The 15,646-nt window shown below is 37.2% G+C and overlaps 1 protein-coding gene across 5 annotated transcripts in view; it reads left to right on the top strand.

The window, feature by feature from the left end:
• The window catches only part of RALGAPA2 (Ral GTPase activating protein catalytic subunit alpha 2), a 284,872-nt gene that overhangs the window by 162,651 nt on the left and 106,575 nt on the right, over positions 1-15,646 (top strand). For all 5 annotated transcript variants that reach the window (XM_036229723.1, XM_036229721.1, XM_036229724.1 and 2 more), the window contains 7 exons: positions 272-400; positions 1,213-1,271; positions 5,056-5,164; positions 9,625-9,735; positions 11,016-11,084; positions 11,359-11,496; positions 14,337-14,520. In XM_036229723.1, the coding sequence (XP_036085616.1) occupies positions 272-400; positions 1,213-1,271; positions 5,056-5,164; positions 9,625-9,735; positions 11,016-11,084; positions 11,359-11,496; positions 14,337-14,520 (799 nt within the window). The remainder of the gene's footprint in view (positions 1-271; positions 401-1,212; positions 1,272-5,055; positions 5,165-9,624; positions 9,736-11,015; positions 11,085-11,358; positions 11,497-14,336; positions 14,521-15,646) is intronic.

Genomic DNA, 15,646 nt, shown 5'->3' with positions numbered 1-15,646 from the left:
AATTGCTTTTCTGATTCTTAATGACTTCTCAGACCAGTTTTTACAATGCTTGTTTATTATATCATAGTGTAGTGATATTTTCCATTCCTTGGAAATTTCCTTTTTCATTTAGGCAAACCTCTCTTGCCTAAGTATTCACCTGGGGAAAAATAACCAGGCATAATTATAAAGATTCTATTTCAAAATTATTAAAAAGTAAAACATGTCGTCTCTTATCTAAAGTTTCTAACTTATGAAAAGAAAAATGTGTGTTTCACTTTTTTGTGTGCAGGCACCTCGCTCAGAAGCTCTCACTATTCTTGGTTCTCTTGTCTGCTTTCCAAATACTTACCGGGAGATCCCTTTGCTGCAATCCATGCCAAAAGTTAGTGAAGTCATTACAGGAACTGAAGATGTCAAGGTACATAATGCATTTTACTGAATCTCAAGTTTAACAATTTATAATTCTAGCTATATGGTTATCTTTTTCATTATTATACTATGATCTAATCACCCCTCAAAGTTTTGCTATATTGTTTAAATGTTTCAATAGTCGTATTTTTAGAAGGCTGTTTTAGGGGGATTAAATGTACAAGATTCAGAGCATATTGCAGTAATAACTGTTAGATTCCTCGTTTATCATGCCTATGGGTCATAATTATGTAATGAATCACCCTTTATAATAATTTTATCAGTTTAATTATGCTGTGTTAGTGCATCAAATGAATTTATAAGACATAATGTAAATAAGCTTAAATATTCAATCCCATTATTGACCTGATTAAATGCTACTAATAATTTGAAATTCCTTGGAGAATAAAAGTAGTAAGCATTTGTTCTCTCCTCAGCTGACTTTGAGGCAAACAAAAACACTTTTCAAATCCCAGAATCAATCAGTCAGTCAGTCTGTCTGTCAGTCTATGGTACATAATTACAATATAAAATTCAGTGTACAGTATATATTCCAATTAAAGTAAAAGAAAACTGAGATTTTTCCTATCTAGAAGTCTCACTTGCTTTCTAGGTTTTTATTGTATACCTGGAAATACTCTTCTCTAGCCTGGCTTAATTGCTCAGGGGACTCCCCACGAGCCCTGTGTTTCCTTCCCCAGGGGTATCCCTGATGGGAGCCCCTCCAGAGCTCTCTAGTCTCAGTACCTCCTGACTGCTTGGAACGTGGTCAGAATATGTGAGAAACAAAGTTTTTAATTTTATTTAATTTTGTGCTTTTAGCATTACCTCATAAATATTTTACTGAAGAATGCCACAGAGGAACCAAGTGAATGTGCAAGGTAAATGTTGAATAAAGGTAAACTATTTTACAATATTAAGATACATATTTATGTGTAAATACTTATTGTTAATAAACACTTATTCTTTCACATTACTCTTGCACTAAAACGTGTAACAAGAATTAATAAAATGCTTTACTAATTTTTTCATTATAGTTTTTTCTTTCAATTTCCATTTTGATTCCTTCATTGAGTCATGTTTTATTTAGAAACATATTTCTAAATTTCCAGGCACATTATTTCTATTTATCTTTTTGCTATTGATGTCTTATTTAATTGCATTGTGGATCAGAAATGTTGTCTGCCTAATAATAATTGCCTTAGAAGTTGTTGAGATTTACTTTATGGCCCCATATGTAGCTAGTTTTGCAAATGTCTCAAATTTGGTTTTTTAGTTATTGAGTATAGTGTTTTAGATGTGTCTATGTACTTAACTTTTTGAATCATGTCCTTTATTCCATATCCTTTATATTTTTTCATCATTTTAATTATTCACTGAAAAAAAATGTTAAAATCACCCATTATATGGTACATTTATCTATTTCTCCTTGTATATCTTTCCATTACTGTTTTATATATTTCGAAGCTATCTTATTAATTGTAGAGAAGTTGAAAATTATATCTATAGTGAATCAAATCTTTTATATTTAGGTAATGTAGTGACTTTCTTTATCTGAAAGGGTGATTTTTTTTTTATCTTAAAGACCATTTGTTTGATACTGATCCAGCTATTTTTAAATAATATTTTCTATCCTTTTAAATTTAACCTTTCTATATTCTTTTAAATGTCTTTACAAAAACTGTATATACTTTATTTTATATATTTATCCTGTCTGATCTTTATTTTTTAACTAAAGCTTTAGTTTATTTACATTTATTGCAATTACTGATATATTTGGATGTATTTCTTTCATCTTATTTTATATTTTGTTATTGGCCTGTCTCAACAATTCATTTTCTCTTCTTTTGCCTTCATTTTTCCCCCTCTCCTTTTCTTGCTTCCTTTCTCCCTTCTGTCCTTCCTTCTTGACTTCCTTCTTTCCACTCTTTTTCTCTTTCTCTCTTTTTTCTTTTTTCAGATAATTATTTTTTCCATATTCAATCTATTACATCCATTTTTTAGAAGTCATAGGCACTCTTTCAGTTCTTTTAGAAGTTACCTTAGAAATTTTAATATGCATACTTATCTTATTAATTCTGAAGTGAGTCTACCTTTACCCTCTTTCTGAACGATGCTAGTTCCTTAAAACATAATCTTCTGATTTTGCTTTTACATCAGCTACTCCTTTCCTGTCTTCCTCTTCTACCTAACCTTTGAATATTAGTGGGACTTGAGGATTAGGACTGGTCCTCTTTGCTCTCCATGACTTTCTAGGTGCTTTTATTCATTCTAACCAGACTTTAAATATCACCTACCTGGTGGTGATACTGAATTTACTCACATGGTCCCTTCTGTGAACCCCTTATAGATTCAGGCTTATATTTTAAACTGGTTACTTGATATCTCAACTTGGATGTCTTAATATATACAAACTTAACACAACTGTAACTCAACCCTTGAGTCTGCTTACTGTCCCTCAGACTTCTCCTCAGTAAATGGCAGTGTCGTCTACCGAGATTTTCAATCGAGAAGCTTGGGGAAAATCCTTGATTTCTCCTTTTCCCATTCCCACCACATTCAGACCTTCAACAAGTATTGACAATACCTTTTTTTCAAACCCCTTTTCTTTAGTGTAACAAGTCAAATTTCTGTGTACTGAAATATGGAATAGAAGTGTGTACCATATGGTCAGTCTTAGTTGTGTAGAAAAGGAACTAGACAGTGAAATTAAGAGCATGTAAGTGTACATAAGCAAGCAGACTGAAATATGGTCACTATTTCAACTAAATGGAGGAGAATTAAGAGGAAATATAATTGTGAGTGGTAGTAATTTAGAAAAAAATAAGAAAAAGTTTTTCTTATAGAAATTGGAGTGGTGCGAGATTATTAAACAGTAACCGGAGAGTGTGTTGGAATACAGAATGAGAGGGAAGATAGTATTACCTTTAGCTAAAAAAAGAGTCTTGATAGATACAAACTTATTTGGGATCACAGAGGACATACTTGGGATTCAGGGAACCTTAATTAACAAGAGCATTTAGGCATAAGGAATGATTAAGAATATTAGAATTGGATGATGCTAAATGGGAGAGAAAATAGCATGGAAAACTATTATAAGCTAGTGTGGCTTAAAACTCAAAGCAGGTAAGAGTAGTTTGGATTATAAAACCATTTTACGGGTCACAAATGTTCTCCATAGTGCAAAGCTAATAGTTACAGAGTAATGCAGGTGTTGCTAGAAATGAGAGCTCTTTGCTCTTAACAAATTACATTTAACAGATAGGTTAATGGGTTGTAAAAAAAAAAAATGTGTGTGTATTCATACACACACAGATGTACGCAAAGGAAGACAGGCTCTTAAAATGGTAAAAATAGAATAATAGAATTTTCAATATAATTTCCAGTTGTGTAGATTTTAATGGGTCGAACAGAGTCTGGGTTAAGCTGGGGGGAAATAAAGACGCTTTTTGAAAGAATGTTGAGTACATGCAAACTAAAAATGTAAAGTATGTTTTCTAGTTTTAAAATAAGCATCGGAATTAGGCAAGAGAAGAGATAGATTTAGACAATTCTATACAGTAAGGAATGTCGAGGGTTAGAATCGTGTAGAACTTCTGTATAAGGCTGGTTTTGGAGAAACAAAAAAGGCCTGGCACACCTTGTGAACTGAGTTGCACTGCTTTCCCTGAGGGAATGTTGGTAGAAGGTGACACAGTCTCCAAAAGGTTTCGAATGTGCTTGTTCTGGTACACACAATCTATCCTGATTTAAAAAGGTGAGAATCAAGTGAAACTTGTGGTTTTAAAACCTCAAAATATATTGATTTTAATTGTTGAATTATATCAGATATAAAGGAACTTTCAGTATGGATAGCTGAGCAGTATGGTCCAGTTTGACTGGCACTGGACGTGACCTCCTCTACAAAGAACAACATAGACATATTGCAACTAACGTCTGGCTCCAGGTCGTGGTTTGAATCCACCCTTTTTGTTCTGAAAATGAGCAGATTTGGGAGAAAATATTTTAATTTTACATATAGAGGTTCAGAAAAAAAAAATTAACAGTAATTTTTAATTATTGCAAAAGACAGTGGAGTATATCAATTCCAAAGAGAATTACCATTTAAAATTGATTTATAATTGAAAAAGGTAATTTTTAAAGGACTGTGCAACTCAAAGACTGTTTCATCTTAACACATTGTTTGAAAGTTGTATTCAGATATTCCTTAAAATACAGCATTTGTCTTCTGTTTGTGGTAGATGTTGTATGTGTTTATTATAAGGAAAACAGTTATAAACTCAATTTCCAGCAGTTTTCTAAGAGTCATGTTTTTGATTATTCCTCAAAAATATCTTAAAGCAATAAAATTTAGTAAAAAATTAGTTTCAATAAAAGTAAGTGATATGTGATCTGTGCCACTAACAGATAATATAAATTCATTTCATTAAATATTTAATTACTAACCTATATTTCTGTTTTCCCTGAAAACTGGCCTATTCAAGGTACCTTATCCTTTTTCTTAAGAAGGTATTTTGTTAATCTGTCTATAAATTTTGCTACTTTGTAAAAAAGATTTCAAATATTTTGTCCTTTAAAGATATCGAGAAAATTTGGTCCAGAAATTAAATTTAAAACCTTAAATTTCATGAGCGTTTTCCTCCTTTTCCTTTTTTTTTTCCAAAGATGCATTGCCGTTTGTTCCCTCGGGGTCTGGATATGTGAAGAACTTGCACAGTGTACAAGCCATCCTCAACTGAAAGAGGCCATTAATGTGATAGGTGTCACTTTGAAGGTATTGCCAGTTCATGACATACATTTGACATTAAGCTATATTTTAGGTTTCAACCAGTTTTCGTTTGAATGACTCCCATCTTTATTTCCCCCTACATTACTGAGAGGTTTTGATTCAAAGACATTTTTTGAGAGATGTGTTGAATGTTCTGTGGGGTTCCCGAGAGAGGCCAGCAATATCTGCTTCCTGATTGGCAGCTGCAACCCAGCCGTCTATAGCCTGAGTGTCCCTGGACCAAGCTTAGTGGCCAAATCGGGTTCTTTGGTTAGGCAGCTCCTGTGGTAAGCAGGACACCTGTCACCTGCTTGTGGGTGTGACAAGAAAGTGGGATTTCATGCCTTGGTCTCTTCAGCAGGACTAGACAAGGAGACCTGACTACCCTGGTTAGTGTCCCTGAGTGTTCACTGTTCAGCTGGGCCTTGAGCACATTTAGGGTGTCTTTCTTCCTTTGCTTTGTTAATGAGAAGAGCTGACATTTACTGGGCATTCACGCTGGGTCAGATTCATGGTAAAGTCTCTAAATACTTTTGTTAATCTTCACGACAGCTCTGCAAGGTAAATGTTACAATACCTTTGTCACACCAGAGGAAAGAAAGGCCTAGAGAAATCAGGTCAGGAGCCTGTTGCCATGCAGGCATACATGATGCAATCAGCACTGAGAGCAGATCTGTGTAACATAAAAGGCAAAACTCAACTTTTATATGTGCTCCTAGGCCACTTTCTAAACCGGAGCTCAAATCCAGCTGAGTTCTTCCCTGGCTCCTGCTTAGAAATGGTGGTAATAGTTAGCATTGCTGTTAGTTCCCCTCCAGAACCAGTGAGTGCCTAGCCCCTGACAGGCACTGTGCTGAGGGTTTGTGGAAGTTGTCAGTTACTAGGTGATTGTCTCATTTTATAGTAGAGGAATAAGGTGCAGGAGAGTTAAGGAACTTGTTCTGCACTCTGGAGCAACAACAACCTGGCCGAGCCAAAGTTCAAATCTTGAACTATCCATCTGACACCAGTGTCCAGGCTCTTGCCTGCCCTTTTCTGCTGCCTGCCGCAGGGGCTATAATTGTAACAGCCATTGCAGCTGACACTTGAAACAGTCATCATCCAGCCATCGAACAGCCCCTGTGCCACCCTTTGTGTGTGAACCCACAGGATAATCAGCCAGGGGTGTCCCCTGCCTGTGGCTGAACATCCAGCCTGCCTTTGCAGCCAGCCTGCCTTTGCAGCCAGCCTGCCTTTGCAGCCCGCCTGCCTTTGCAGCCCGCCTGCCTTTGCAGGCTGATTTCATGGCAGCTCTCCTCACTCATCCATCTTCCTGACCAAACTTGAAGCCTTCTGTGCCCTCTGGCCCCCTTCTCTCCTTCACACTTGGGGTTGCCAGTTATATCATGAGAACTGGGAAAATGCTTGCTGAGGATCCCTGTGGAGAGGAATGGGAAATTGATCAAACCAAGATATCACTTAGGAGTGCTCCCTCTGGCCTGAGCAGCATGCTGACCCCTGACTTTTGTCATTGTATTTAATCCTTAGAACTACCATATGAGGTGAAGGGTTATTGCTACCTCTGTTTCACAGATGAGGAAAATGAGCTTATTGGGAATGAAGGAGCTTGCCAGGGTCAAACACTGACACTCTCTGGTCCCATGTCTGGGCTTTTGCACGATTGTGGTATGCAAGACAGTCCCCCTGACTCTCAAAGCCATAGAAAAATATTTACACATTCAAATGAAAAAAGTTGGATATCAGTTATAAATCTATGTAGATTCCAGTTCATTTTTTAATCTTATTTTTTTCGATTTTAAGATATTTTTCAAATTTTAATTTTTCTTAAATGTAGAAATGTAATATGGTTCCCCTACCCCAACCCTTTCCTAGAAAAGTTGTAAATAATTTGATGGTACCTTGTAACAAAGGAGGTGTACATATATATCTATATCTATATACCTAGCCTTCTACCATGTATGGTTCTATGTAGTACAGAAGAAAGATGGAAATTGATAATGGGAAGGATACGAGGGCTTATATTTTTTCTAAGTATTTCTACAAAGTTTCAAATATATCTGTAATTTTTCTTTACTTGTGAGGAAAAACTTAAGTCACCAGAAAAAAAAATGTACCTGCCATATATTGAGCTCTTACTCTGTCAGGGTGTCCCAGCAGAGTGTGGTCTGTCCTGTTGAAGTCCCTCAGCTCTATGTGTGCTGCTGCTCCTTCTATTTTAGAAATAAAAGAAAAGGTGACTAAGGAAACAAAGGAACTTGCTCCAGCTTGAATTGCTAAGAAATTGGAGGGCTAGGATCAGCCAAAGCAGTCTCCCTTTAACTATTTTGAATAACAGAGGAAAACTCATGGACAGAAGTCCTGGTTCTAGGGACAACAGATCTGCCCTCCATGCTGCTGCCGGAGAGATCAGTCTACACACAGGCCTAACCGTATGACCACAGACTAGCATATTGGGCATGGTCTTTGGAGATATCCAGAAGTGGTTCCCTGCCTGCCCCATGAGGCTGTCAGATTCTTTAGAGTAGAAACTGTATCTACTCTGTTTATCTTGTACCTTATGCTTTTAATTCAGGGCTGGCACACTGTCACTACTCAATGAATATGTACTGGGTGAGTGAGTGAGTGAGTGAGTGAGTGAGTTGAGTGAATGATTTATTTCATCCCCACCATTCCCCATAGCACTCTGTGTGTCAGTAATACTACTGCACTTGTGGCCCTCAGTGCCTGTGCCCTGCTGCCCACTGCCTCAAAGGAAACACTCTCCTACTGCGTTTTTCTAGGCTCAGCTCACTTTCCCCCTCCCTCCACAATGCCTTCTTTGTCCCCCTCTGTCTCAGGCCTCATCCCTCTTATACCCCTAGCCCTTTTGTCTTGTCTGCCATAGCTCTCATTTCATCATTGCCTTCTTGTCTGTTTTCAGTTTCTACCCTGTGACTTGACCACCACGATGCGGCAGAAGCACACACAGTGCCCACTCATCTTCTTCCATTCCCTCCATGTTCCATCGTTACCTCAAATACACCATGCATTTCCCCTCAGGGAGCTGTTCTAGGCATTAGGAATATAATGATGAACAAGATGCAGGAAAATAAACACAAAATAGCAAGCAGACGAACACAAAAGATCAGCTCTGACAACCGTTAATGCCACAAAGGAACTATAACAGGAACAGGATGAGACCGAAGAGGTGGAGGGGGTGGGTCGACCCTTCTTTGGATGGGTATGGAGGCCTTGAGGAGGAAATGACATTTAGTGCCATGATCTAAAAGCTGTAGCTGCATCAGCCACATAGAAATCTGGAGAATAAGTGCCCCAGGCAAAGAAGGAGCAGATATAAATTCCCTAAGGCAGAAACAAGCCAGAGTGTTAGAGGGATAAAGGTCATCTGAGGCCTGGATGGCAGGAGGAGGCTGTGAAGAGCCCTCTGGGTGCAGAGGCTGTATCTCTGGGTTTGCATCTGTCGAAAGGGGTAGTCAGTAACTGTTCTGTAGAATTAAAATTAGTCACTTTTCCCTTACCTTCTTCCTTCTGCATTAGTCACCGAGATGCTAAATATTAGCTTTTCTGTGTTGTGTGGTACCCAAGTCAACTGATGTCTGTTTCATGTGACTTGGAGCTGCTGGTGTGGAAATAACTAAGATACATAACCAGAAGTTTTCTTAGACAGGGACATAGAATCAGTTGCAAATTTTTCTGCCCCAAATCATGAGGTATGGATAGCAGTGTAACCGCAGGTTCTGGCCAGGGAGAGAAGCACAAGATACGCTCCCTCCTCCTTTTCATACACACTCAATGATCAGTTCTTGCAGGTGCTGCCCCTTCGACATATCATCTCACAAGAAATGAAAACAATCAGAGGACCTGGGACACACGCAGACTCAGAAAACATACCCAAAGTAGTTGAACATAGCATAATTTGTGAATCATGGTCTTGTTGTCCCAAGTTTTTCACACTCTTATGTTACACATGTTGCTTAAGTTTAATTTCCTAGCATAGAAAGTCATTTGATCAATCCCTGTGTCTCCATGGGTGAAATGAAGATAGCATCTAACTTACAGAGCTGTTAATGAGGATTTTTCAGTGCTAAAATGAGTAAACATCTTGTAAAAAGTTCAGACACAGGGGACAGTCAATTATGCACTGCATTTTAATTTTCTCTAATAGTCAAAACATGATTTATGTGATCTTAATAAGACATTTGAAATTATGGTTTTAATTTCCAAATGATTAAATGATAGCTGCTTGTCTCTATAGAATGTTATGTAAATTAATACAGCTGGTCTAGACAAGAGGCATTTATAGAATGGTGATCTGGTAATAGGACACATTTTTCACAAATTTAATGCGAAACAAGGAATGGTATCTCTAAATGGAGCTGGAAAGAAATAACTATTTTGTTCTTCCTTAGGAGTAATGTACATGTTAAGTTAGGTTCTTTAGTTTGGGCTTTTGTTTCTTTTCATAGTTTCCTAACAAAATCGTGGCTCAGGCAGCTTGTGATGTTCTTCAGTTGCTGGTTTCCTACTGGGAAAAGCTTCAGATGTTTGATACCTCTCTGCCTCTGAAAATTGCAGAAGTAAGTCTCTTTCCTGTAATGCTAAACTATAAGCATTTCCTTTTTATTATATTTGATATTTAATTAATTATAGATACTCATAATTATTGGAGAACAAACTATTAAATTGCCATATGAATCATTCATTTTAAGATTGAATTGCACTGATTCTTCTTAGCTGTGATTTCAGGCACTGTGTAAAGAAACCACCAGTGTTCTAGGGCAGAGTCTTACACTTGGGGAGTTTGAAAGGCACGACTGCAACAAAGAGACCTTTTGTAGATTGGGCTTCATTCATCCAGAGTAATTTGGATGGTGCCAACAAGGAGTAGGCAGCTGGTTATGATGCCCTCTGTGTGTGTGTAGGGAGGGGTCTGTTGTATAAAACAGGAGTCTCTCCCAGACTGAAGCCCATGCTTTCTGCCATAGCATGATTACCCAGCTGTAATGAGATTACTGCTATAATACCCTCTGTGAAGGTAATTGGTAGAGGAGAGGAACAGAAGGAACAGGAAGAATCATCTCAGTGATAATATCCTGGAGGTTGGTTACATTTGGGAATGTTTGCTTGTACAGGAGCAGGTACTCTCACCCGTCTAGGTGCCTCGTGGCAAAGCACATCTATTCCTGCCAGTTTTCATAGCTGTACTTTTAAAAATGTGCCCTGCTTTTTACATAGCCAGTGGTAACTCTTCAAGGATATTGGTTTGTCTCCATGTGCTGTTACAGGGAAAGAGTGATATTAATTTATTATCTGTCACCCCTAGACAGATTTCACCAGTGAGATCACTTCGTTCTCTCAGATATAGATCAAAAATCACTTGTGATTTTTGACCTAAAGTGGAATAGAGCCTTGGACATGGGAATATAAGATGCCATAAAATGTAAAGTTGGGTTTTAGGGCCATCATATAATTTATCATCTGAACGGAAATACCTTTAAGAATGAAAGGGGTGCTGTTACACCAGGACAACAGGTCTAGATCCGGGGTAATTTGCTTTCATCATAAAAAGTATAGAGACTGAAGATGGAAATTATATGACTACAGAGAGAAATATTCCTTTCTCTGGGGCTCCTAATTTCACCACCAGTAGAATGGAAACCAGGCATGTCCCCAATTGCATTCCCCTGATTTTCAAAATGACACATGTCTCTAAACTGGCTCTTTGCTTTTTATTACCTTCCTCTAGTGAGTTGGCAGCAGGCTGGGTTTAGTTGAAGGGCCATCTTGGGATTCTTATCATATGGCTTCTAAAACTATTATTTTCATCTATTCGATTGGGGATTTGTCTTTTATGCAGATACTTGTGGCCACAATTGCTTTTCTCTTACCAAGTGCAGAGTACTCCTCAGCGGAAACAGATAAGAAGGTAGGTGGCACATTGGCTGTTTTCCCTAGAGTTTGTTTTTTTAAAATGTAAGACAGAATGATAAAGAATATTATGTATAGGGATATTTTTTATGACATCTTTCTCTATTGGCCTTCTTGTGAAACCCTTATTCATTCATTCATTCATTCATTCATTCATTTCTTTTGCACTTGTGTGTTCATTAAATAGTTACAGGGACAGTTCTGTTTATTATTACCTGTAGTGAGGTTTAAAAGACTGCAGTATAAGGTACTGGGCCTGTTTCCTCTTCTAGTTTATCGTGTCCTTGCTACTCTGCCTCTTGGACTGGTGCATGGCATTGCCAGTGAACACCCTTCTCCATCCAGTGTCCACGGCAGCCCTGGAGGAGCAGCACCCATCCAGAGCCCCCTTGCTGGATTATATCTACAGGGTGAGTCTCCACCTGGGCCTCAGGGGTGTAGAGTGTGGTTTTAAGCATCAGACAATTACCAAAATATGTTTATACATTAATTATTTATCTTTGTTCTTTTGAAAAGGATTTATGGGGTGAAAACAGAATAATTGTAGAGAACCAATGATTACCAGGTGAAAGACGCACACATTTTTACATGACTGTCATCTTTAAACATCTGTAGTTTGATCAGAATCCCCCAATTTTCATGGAACATGATTTATATCTACTTAATTTTAAAAAGAACTGTTTATATTGTAGGAATATCCATAGCCTTAGTTTGACAAAATCCGCTTTTTAAAAGGGGGGAAAAAAGTATAATGGTCCTAGTAATCTCTTTGCTTTAAAAGATCTTAAGAAATAAATTAATGAAATCTATCACATCAAAATAATTAGCCTCATAATTTTTATTGTACTTAAAATATTTGAACTTCATCCCCTACCGATGACTAAGTGTGGTGTTTGCTCGGGACCCTTCATGCTATCCTTCTACCTAGGACTTAGAGTCCTTCCTGTAAGGGCCTTATTTATTTATTGGTTTGTTTATTTGTTTAGCATTCGTGTATCCATTGAATAATTGCTATTATGTAGGGACAATTCTGTTGTTAATTTTTTTAGTAACAAACATTTAATAATAGTTAAAAAAAGATTCTAAGTCATTAACTGATTTCTTTGTTGTATTATTTTTAAATGTATTAAATTTTTTAAAAAGATACTTAACCATGGTTGAAATTCTACTACAAAGTATTGTGTATTTTTAAAGGGTTTTTTCAATGGTCAGAGATTTTAACAACTTTGTTAGGATTAATTAGATACTTCTGTCATCCTTGTGGTTTATAAACCTATATGAGGTTTTCCTTGACCAACCTTACAGGTAGCCACGGTCATTTAAAGTCATCTCTTTTCTAACATTTCTTTTCTTAAGAGATTTCGCTTAAAATTGCTTTAGCAATGTAAAAGTCACCTTATAGTTAACATGATTCACAAATGTGTTGAATAACTTTTTTTGTATTTTAGTCTAAAGGAAACTTTCTATTGAAATATAAATGCATCCAGAAAATTGCATTTGCCGTGAGAGCTTGATGAATTTTCACAAAATGAGCACACCTGTGACCCAGATCTCAGTTCTAGAAACAGAATGTTTCTAGCATCCCAGAAGCCCCCACTGTGCATCCTCTTAGTCCCTATTCCCATACATATACAAGGATAACCTTGTATAGCTTAGATTAGTTTCACCTATTTTTGAACTTTATGTACATGGAAGCATACAGTATGTCCTTTTGTGTCTGACATCCTTCACTCAGCATTATTTTCGAGGGATTCATTATACTGTTGTGAATAATTGTAGATTTTTTACTCTTATTGCTGTTTCATATTACATACTGAGAATAAACTATAATTTATCTAATTCGATAGAAATTTGGGTAGTTTTAGAGTTTGGGACCATAAAAAAAAAAAAAAAAAGCTCTTTGAACATTCTATTCTAGTATGTTTTTTGGTGCAATATGTATGCACCAAAACTGCAGCATATATCCCTAGGAGTGGAGTTGCTAGAGTACATATGTTCTGCTTTAGTAGTGAACACTAAATCATTTTCTAGAATGGTTGTACTAATTTACACTGTCACCAACAGTGTCAGAGAGTTGCAGCTGCTCCACATTCTTACTAACACTTTCCTGTCTGGTAGGTATGTAGTGGTATTGCATTATAGTTTTAATCTGCATTTGTTATTTGTATTGCATTTGACTAATAGAACTTAATTCTCTAAATGACAGAAGCTCAACTTTTATATTAATAAGAAAGCTACCATAATTTTCGTATACTGCTTTTGCTTAGGAAGAGGATGTATTTAGGTGGCTGTCCTCTGTTGACTACAGTTCTTGGTACGTTTTACTCATAAACAAAGGTTACATACCCCTAAATCCTCCTCCAGTTCCCAAGAGGCAACACAAATAAAAGGAACTAAACGGGGAGACATCAAGCCTGACCACAAGGCCTCCTGCCATGTGGAAAGATCCAAGCTAGTCATGTAAAAGTGAATTTAGCCCAAAGAAGTCTCCTTAATTTCTAAAGTATTACCTTGATTTTTATATAAATCAGTTTTTTAAATTTATTATCTTGAATTTATGATCAGAAAGTAAAATTTAGTACAGTTATTAGCTCATGTGTATATTTTGGCATACACAAGATGATTTGTATTTGTATGGCTTATAGAAAATCAAATCAGTAGCAATCGGTAAACAACCAGTAAGCTTTTAGGAAACCGATCTTGTGAAAATAGTAATACTTTAAAAATTTGTATTAAATTTACTTCATTAATCATACTTTTAAAAATTGTGTTAAATTAGCTCTTCCAATTCTTGGGGTCATGAGTTGTACCGATTCAAGTTCATGAACGTTTATGAAGTATGCTAACAGTCTCTGCTGTTGCTTTCATTCTGCACTCCACCATGGGTGGTGGTTATTTACTTTGTGGTTTATCTCACAGCTAATCTTCACCTCCCGACTTAGTTTCTTCTACTTGTGTTGGTGCGTGGTGGACTGGAGCAAGACTTAGGTGTGTGCAACCACACAGAATGGCCAAATATAGACACTTTTGCTTTCTTTTTACCTTGAGAATATATTTATTGTCATTGATGTGATAGGAGTAAAGTAAATTTGCTAATAGCAAGAATGTGTTTTAGAATGGAAGGATTTAATGTTTTCAAGTACTACCATGTGGGAGTTCTACCTCCTAAGTGCTGTTGTAGTTTGACAAATTGTCAGGGGACTGGAAGTTAGTGACATCTGTTGTATACATTCCCTTCTGTTTTTCACAGGTTCTACACTGCTGTGTTTGTGGCTCAAGCACATATACCCAACAGAGTAACTACACACTGACCCTAGCTGACCTGTCATCCTCAGATTATGACCCCTTCCTGCCACTGGCAAATGTGAAGAATTCTGAGCCAGTCCAATATCATTCATCAGCAGAACTGGGCAACCTGCTTACTGTTGAAGAGGGTGAGATTCTTCAGAATATTAATTCTTATGGGCAGGAAAAGGAAAGATTATAGCCTTTTACCCATGCTTGCTATGTTATTATTATTTTTTAATCTAGCTTTTGAGATCCTGATTTCCAGAGTCCTCTATGTCTCAGACTCCTGGGACTCACAAAAACAGTTCATTTTCTATCCCCAAGGATCCTTACATCTAATGAGAGAGACAGGATTAATGCAGAAGGACTCATTTGTAGACCAGTAGCACCATAGAGGCTTCCCATGAAAAAGAGCTTAAGCCAGACTTAGAAGAGTGGACAGACTTTGAAAGGAGCCGGTAGAGTGTTCTAACTAAGAGCATCATGAAGAATGAGATGGGAATTTACATGCTACAGTTTGAGGATTGCTCTGCTCACAGCAGAGGGGCTATTTTAATGAGTGCATGGGTATCCTCAGGACTTAGGAACTGCTGCCTGTCCTTCTCAACCACCACTCTTTTCCCCAAAATGATAGGAATTTATTTCTGGAATGTGAGTCAAAATGTGGGTGAATTATCTATACATTCATCTGATAGAATTGCATAGAACCACCCACACACACAAATGAGTACATGTAAAGGTCATAAACTCTAAATATTGATGAATTATTTCAGTGTCACTTTCCTGATTCTGATATGGTACTATAGCTATGTGAGATGTTAACCATTAGGGCGAAGGATATTTGGGATCGCTGTATTTTATTACAAGTACATGTGAATCTTCAGTTGTCTCAAAATTAAAAGTTTTTTTTAAAAAAAAGTGGGTGTGGAGGCCCAAGAACGGAACCCTATGGGTAAAAACATCCTTAAAGAAAAAGAAACAAGAGAATGTCACCAGGAAAACAGATGGGAAAAGAACCAACAAAGAGTCATTTCTAGGAAATCAAAGGAAGAGGGAAGATATGGAGCCAAGGAAGATCAGCAGTGGTAGGAGTTACAGAAAGATCAGGGAGGGTAAGAGCAGAACAGGAGCTATTTTATTTACCAACTAAATGTTTGGTGGTAGGTTTTGCTGAGTACTTTGGGCAGAGTGATTTGTCTGTACCAGAGAGCATAACCAGATGACCTGGGGGATGACCATTCAGAACCCTAAGACTAACCCTTTTCATGGAGG

The sequence above is a fragment of the Rousettus aegyptiacus genome, unplaced genomic scaffold (assembly GCF_014176215.1).
Source record: "Rousettus aegyptiacus isolate mRouAeg1 unplaced genomic scaffold, mRouAeg1.p scaffold_m13_p_12, whole genome shotgun sequence".
NCBI classification, from domain to species: Eukaryota; Metazoa; Chordata; class Mammalia; order Chiroptera; family Pteropodidae; genus Rousettus; species Rousettus aegyptiacus.
Note: the sequence above shows the minus strand (reverse complement) of the source record. Positions and strands in the feature narration are given on the sequence as shown.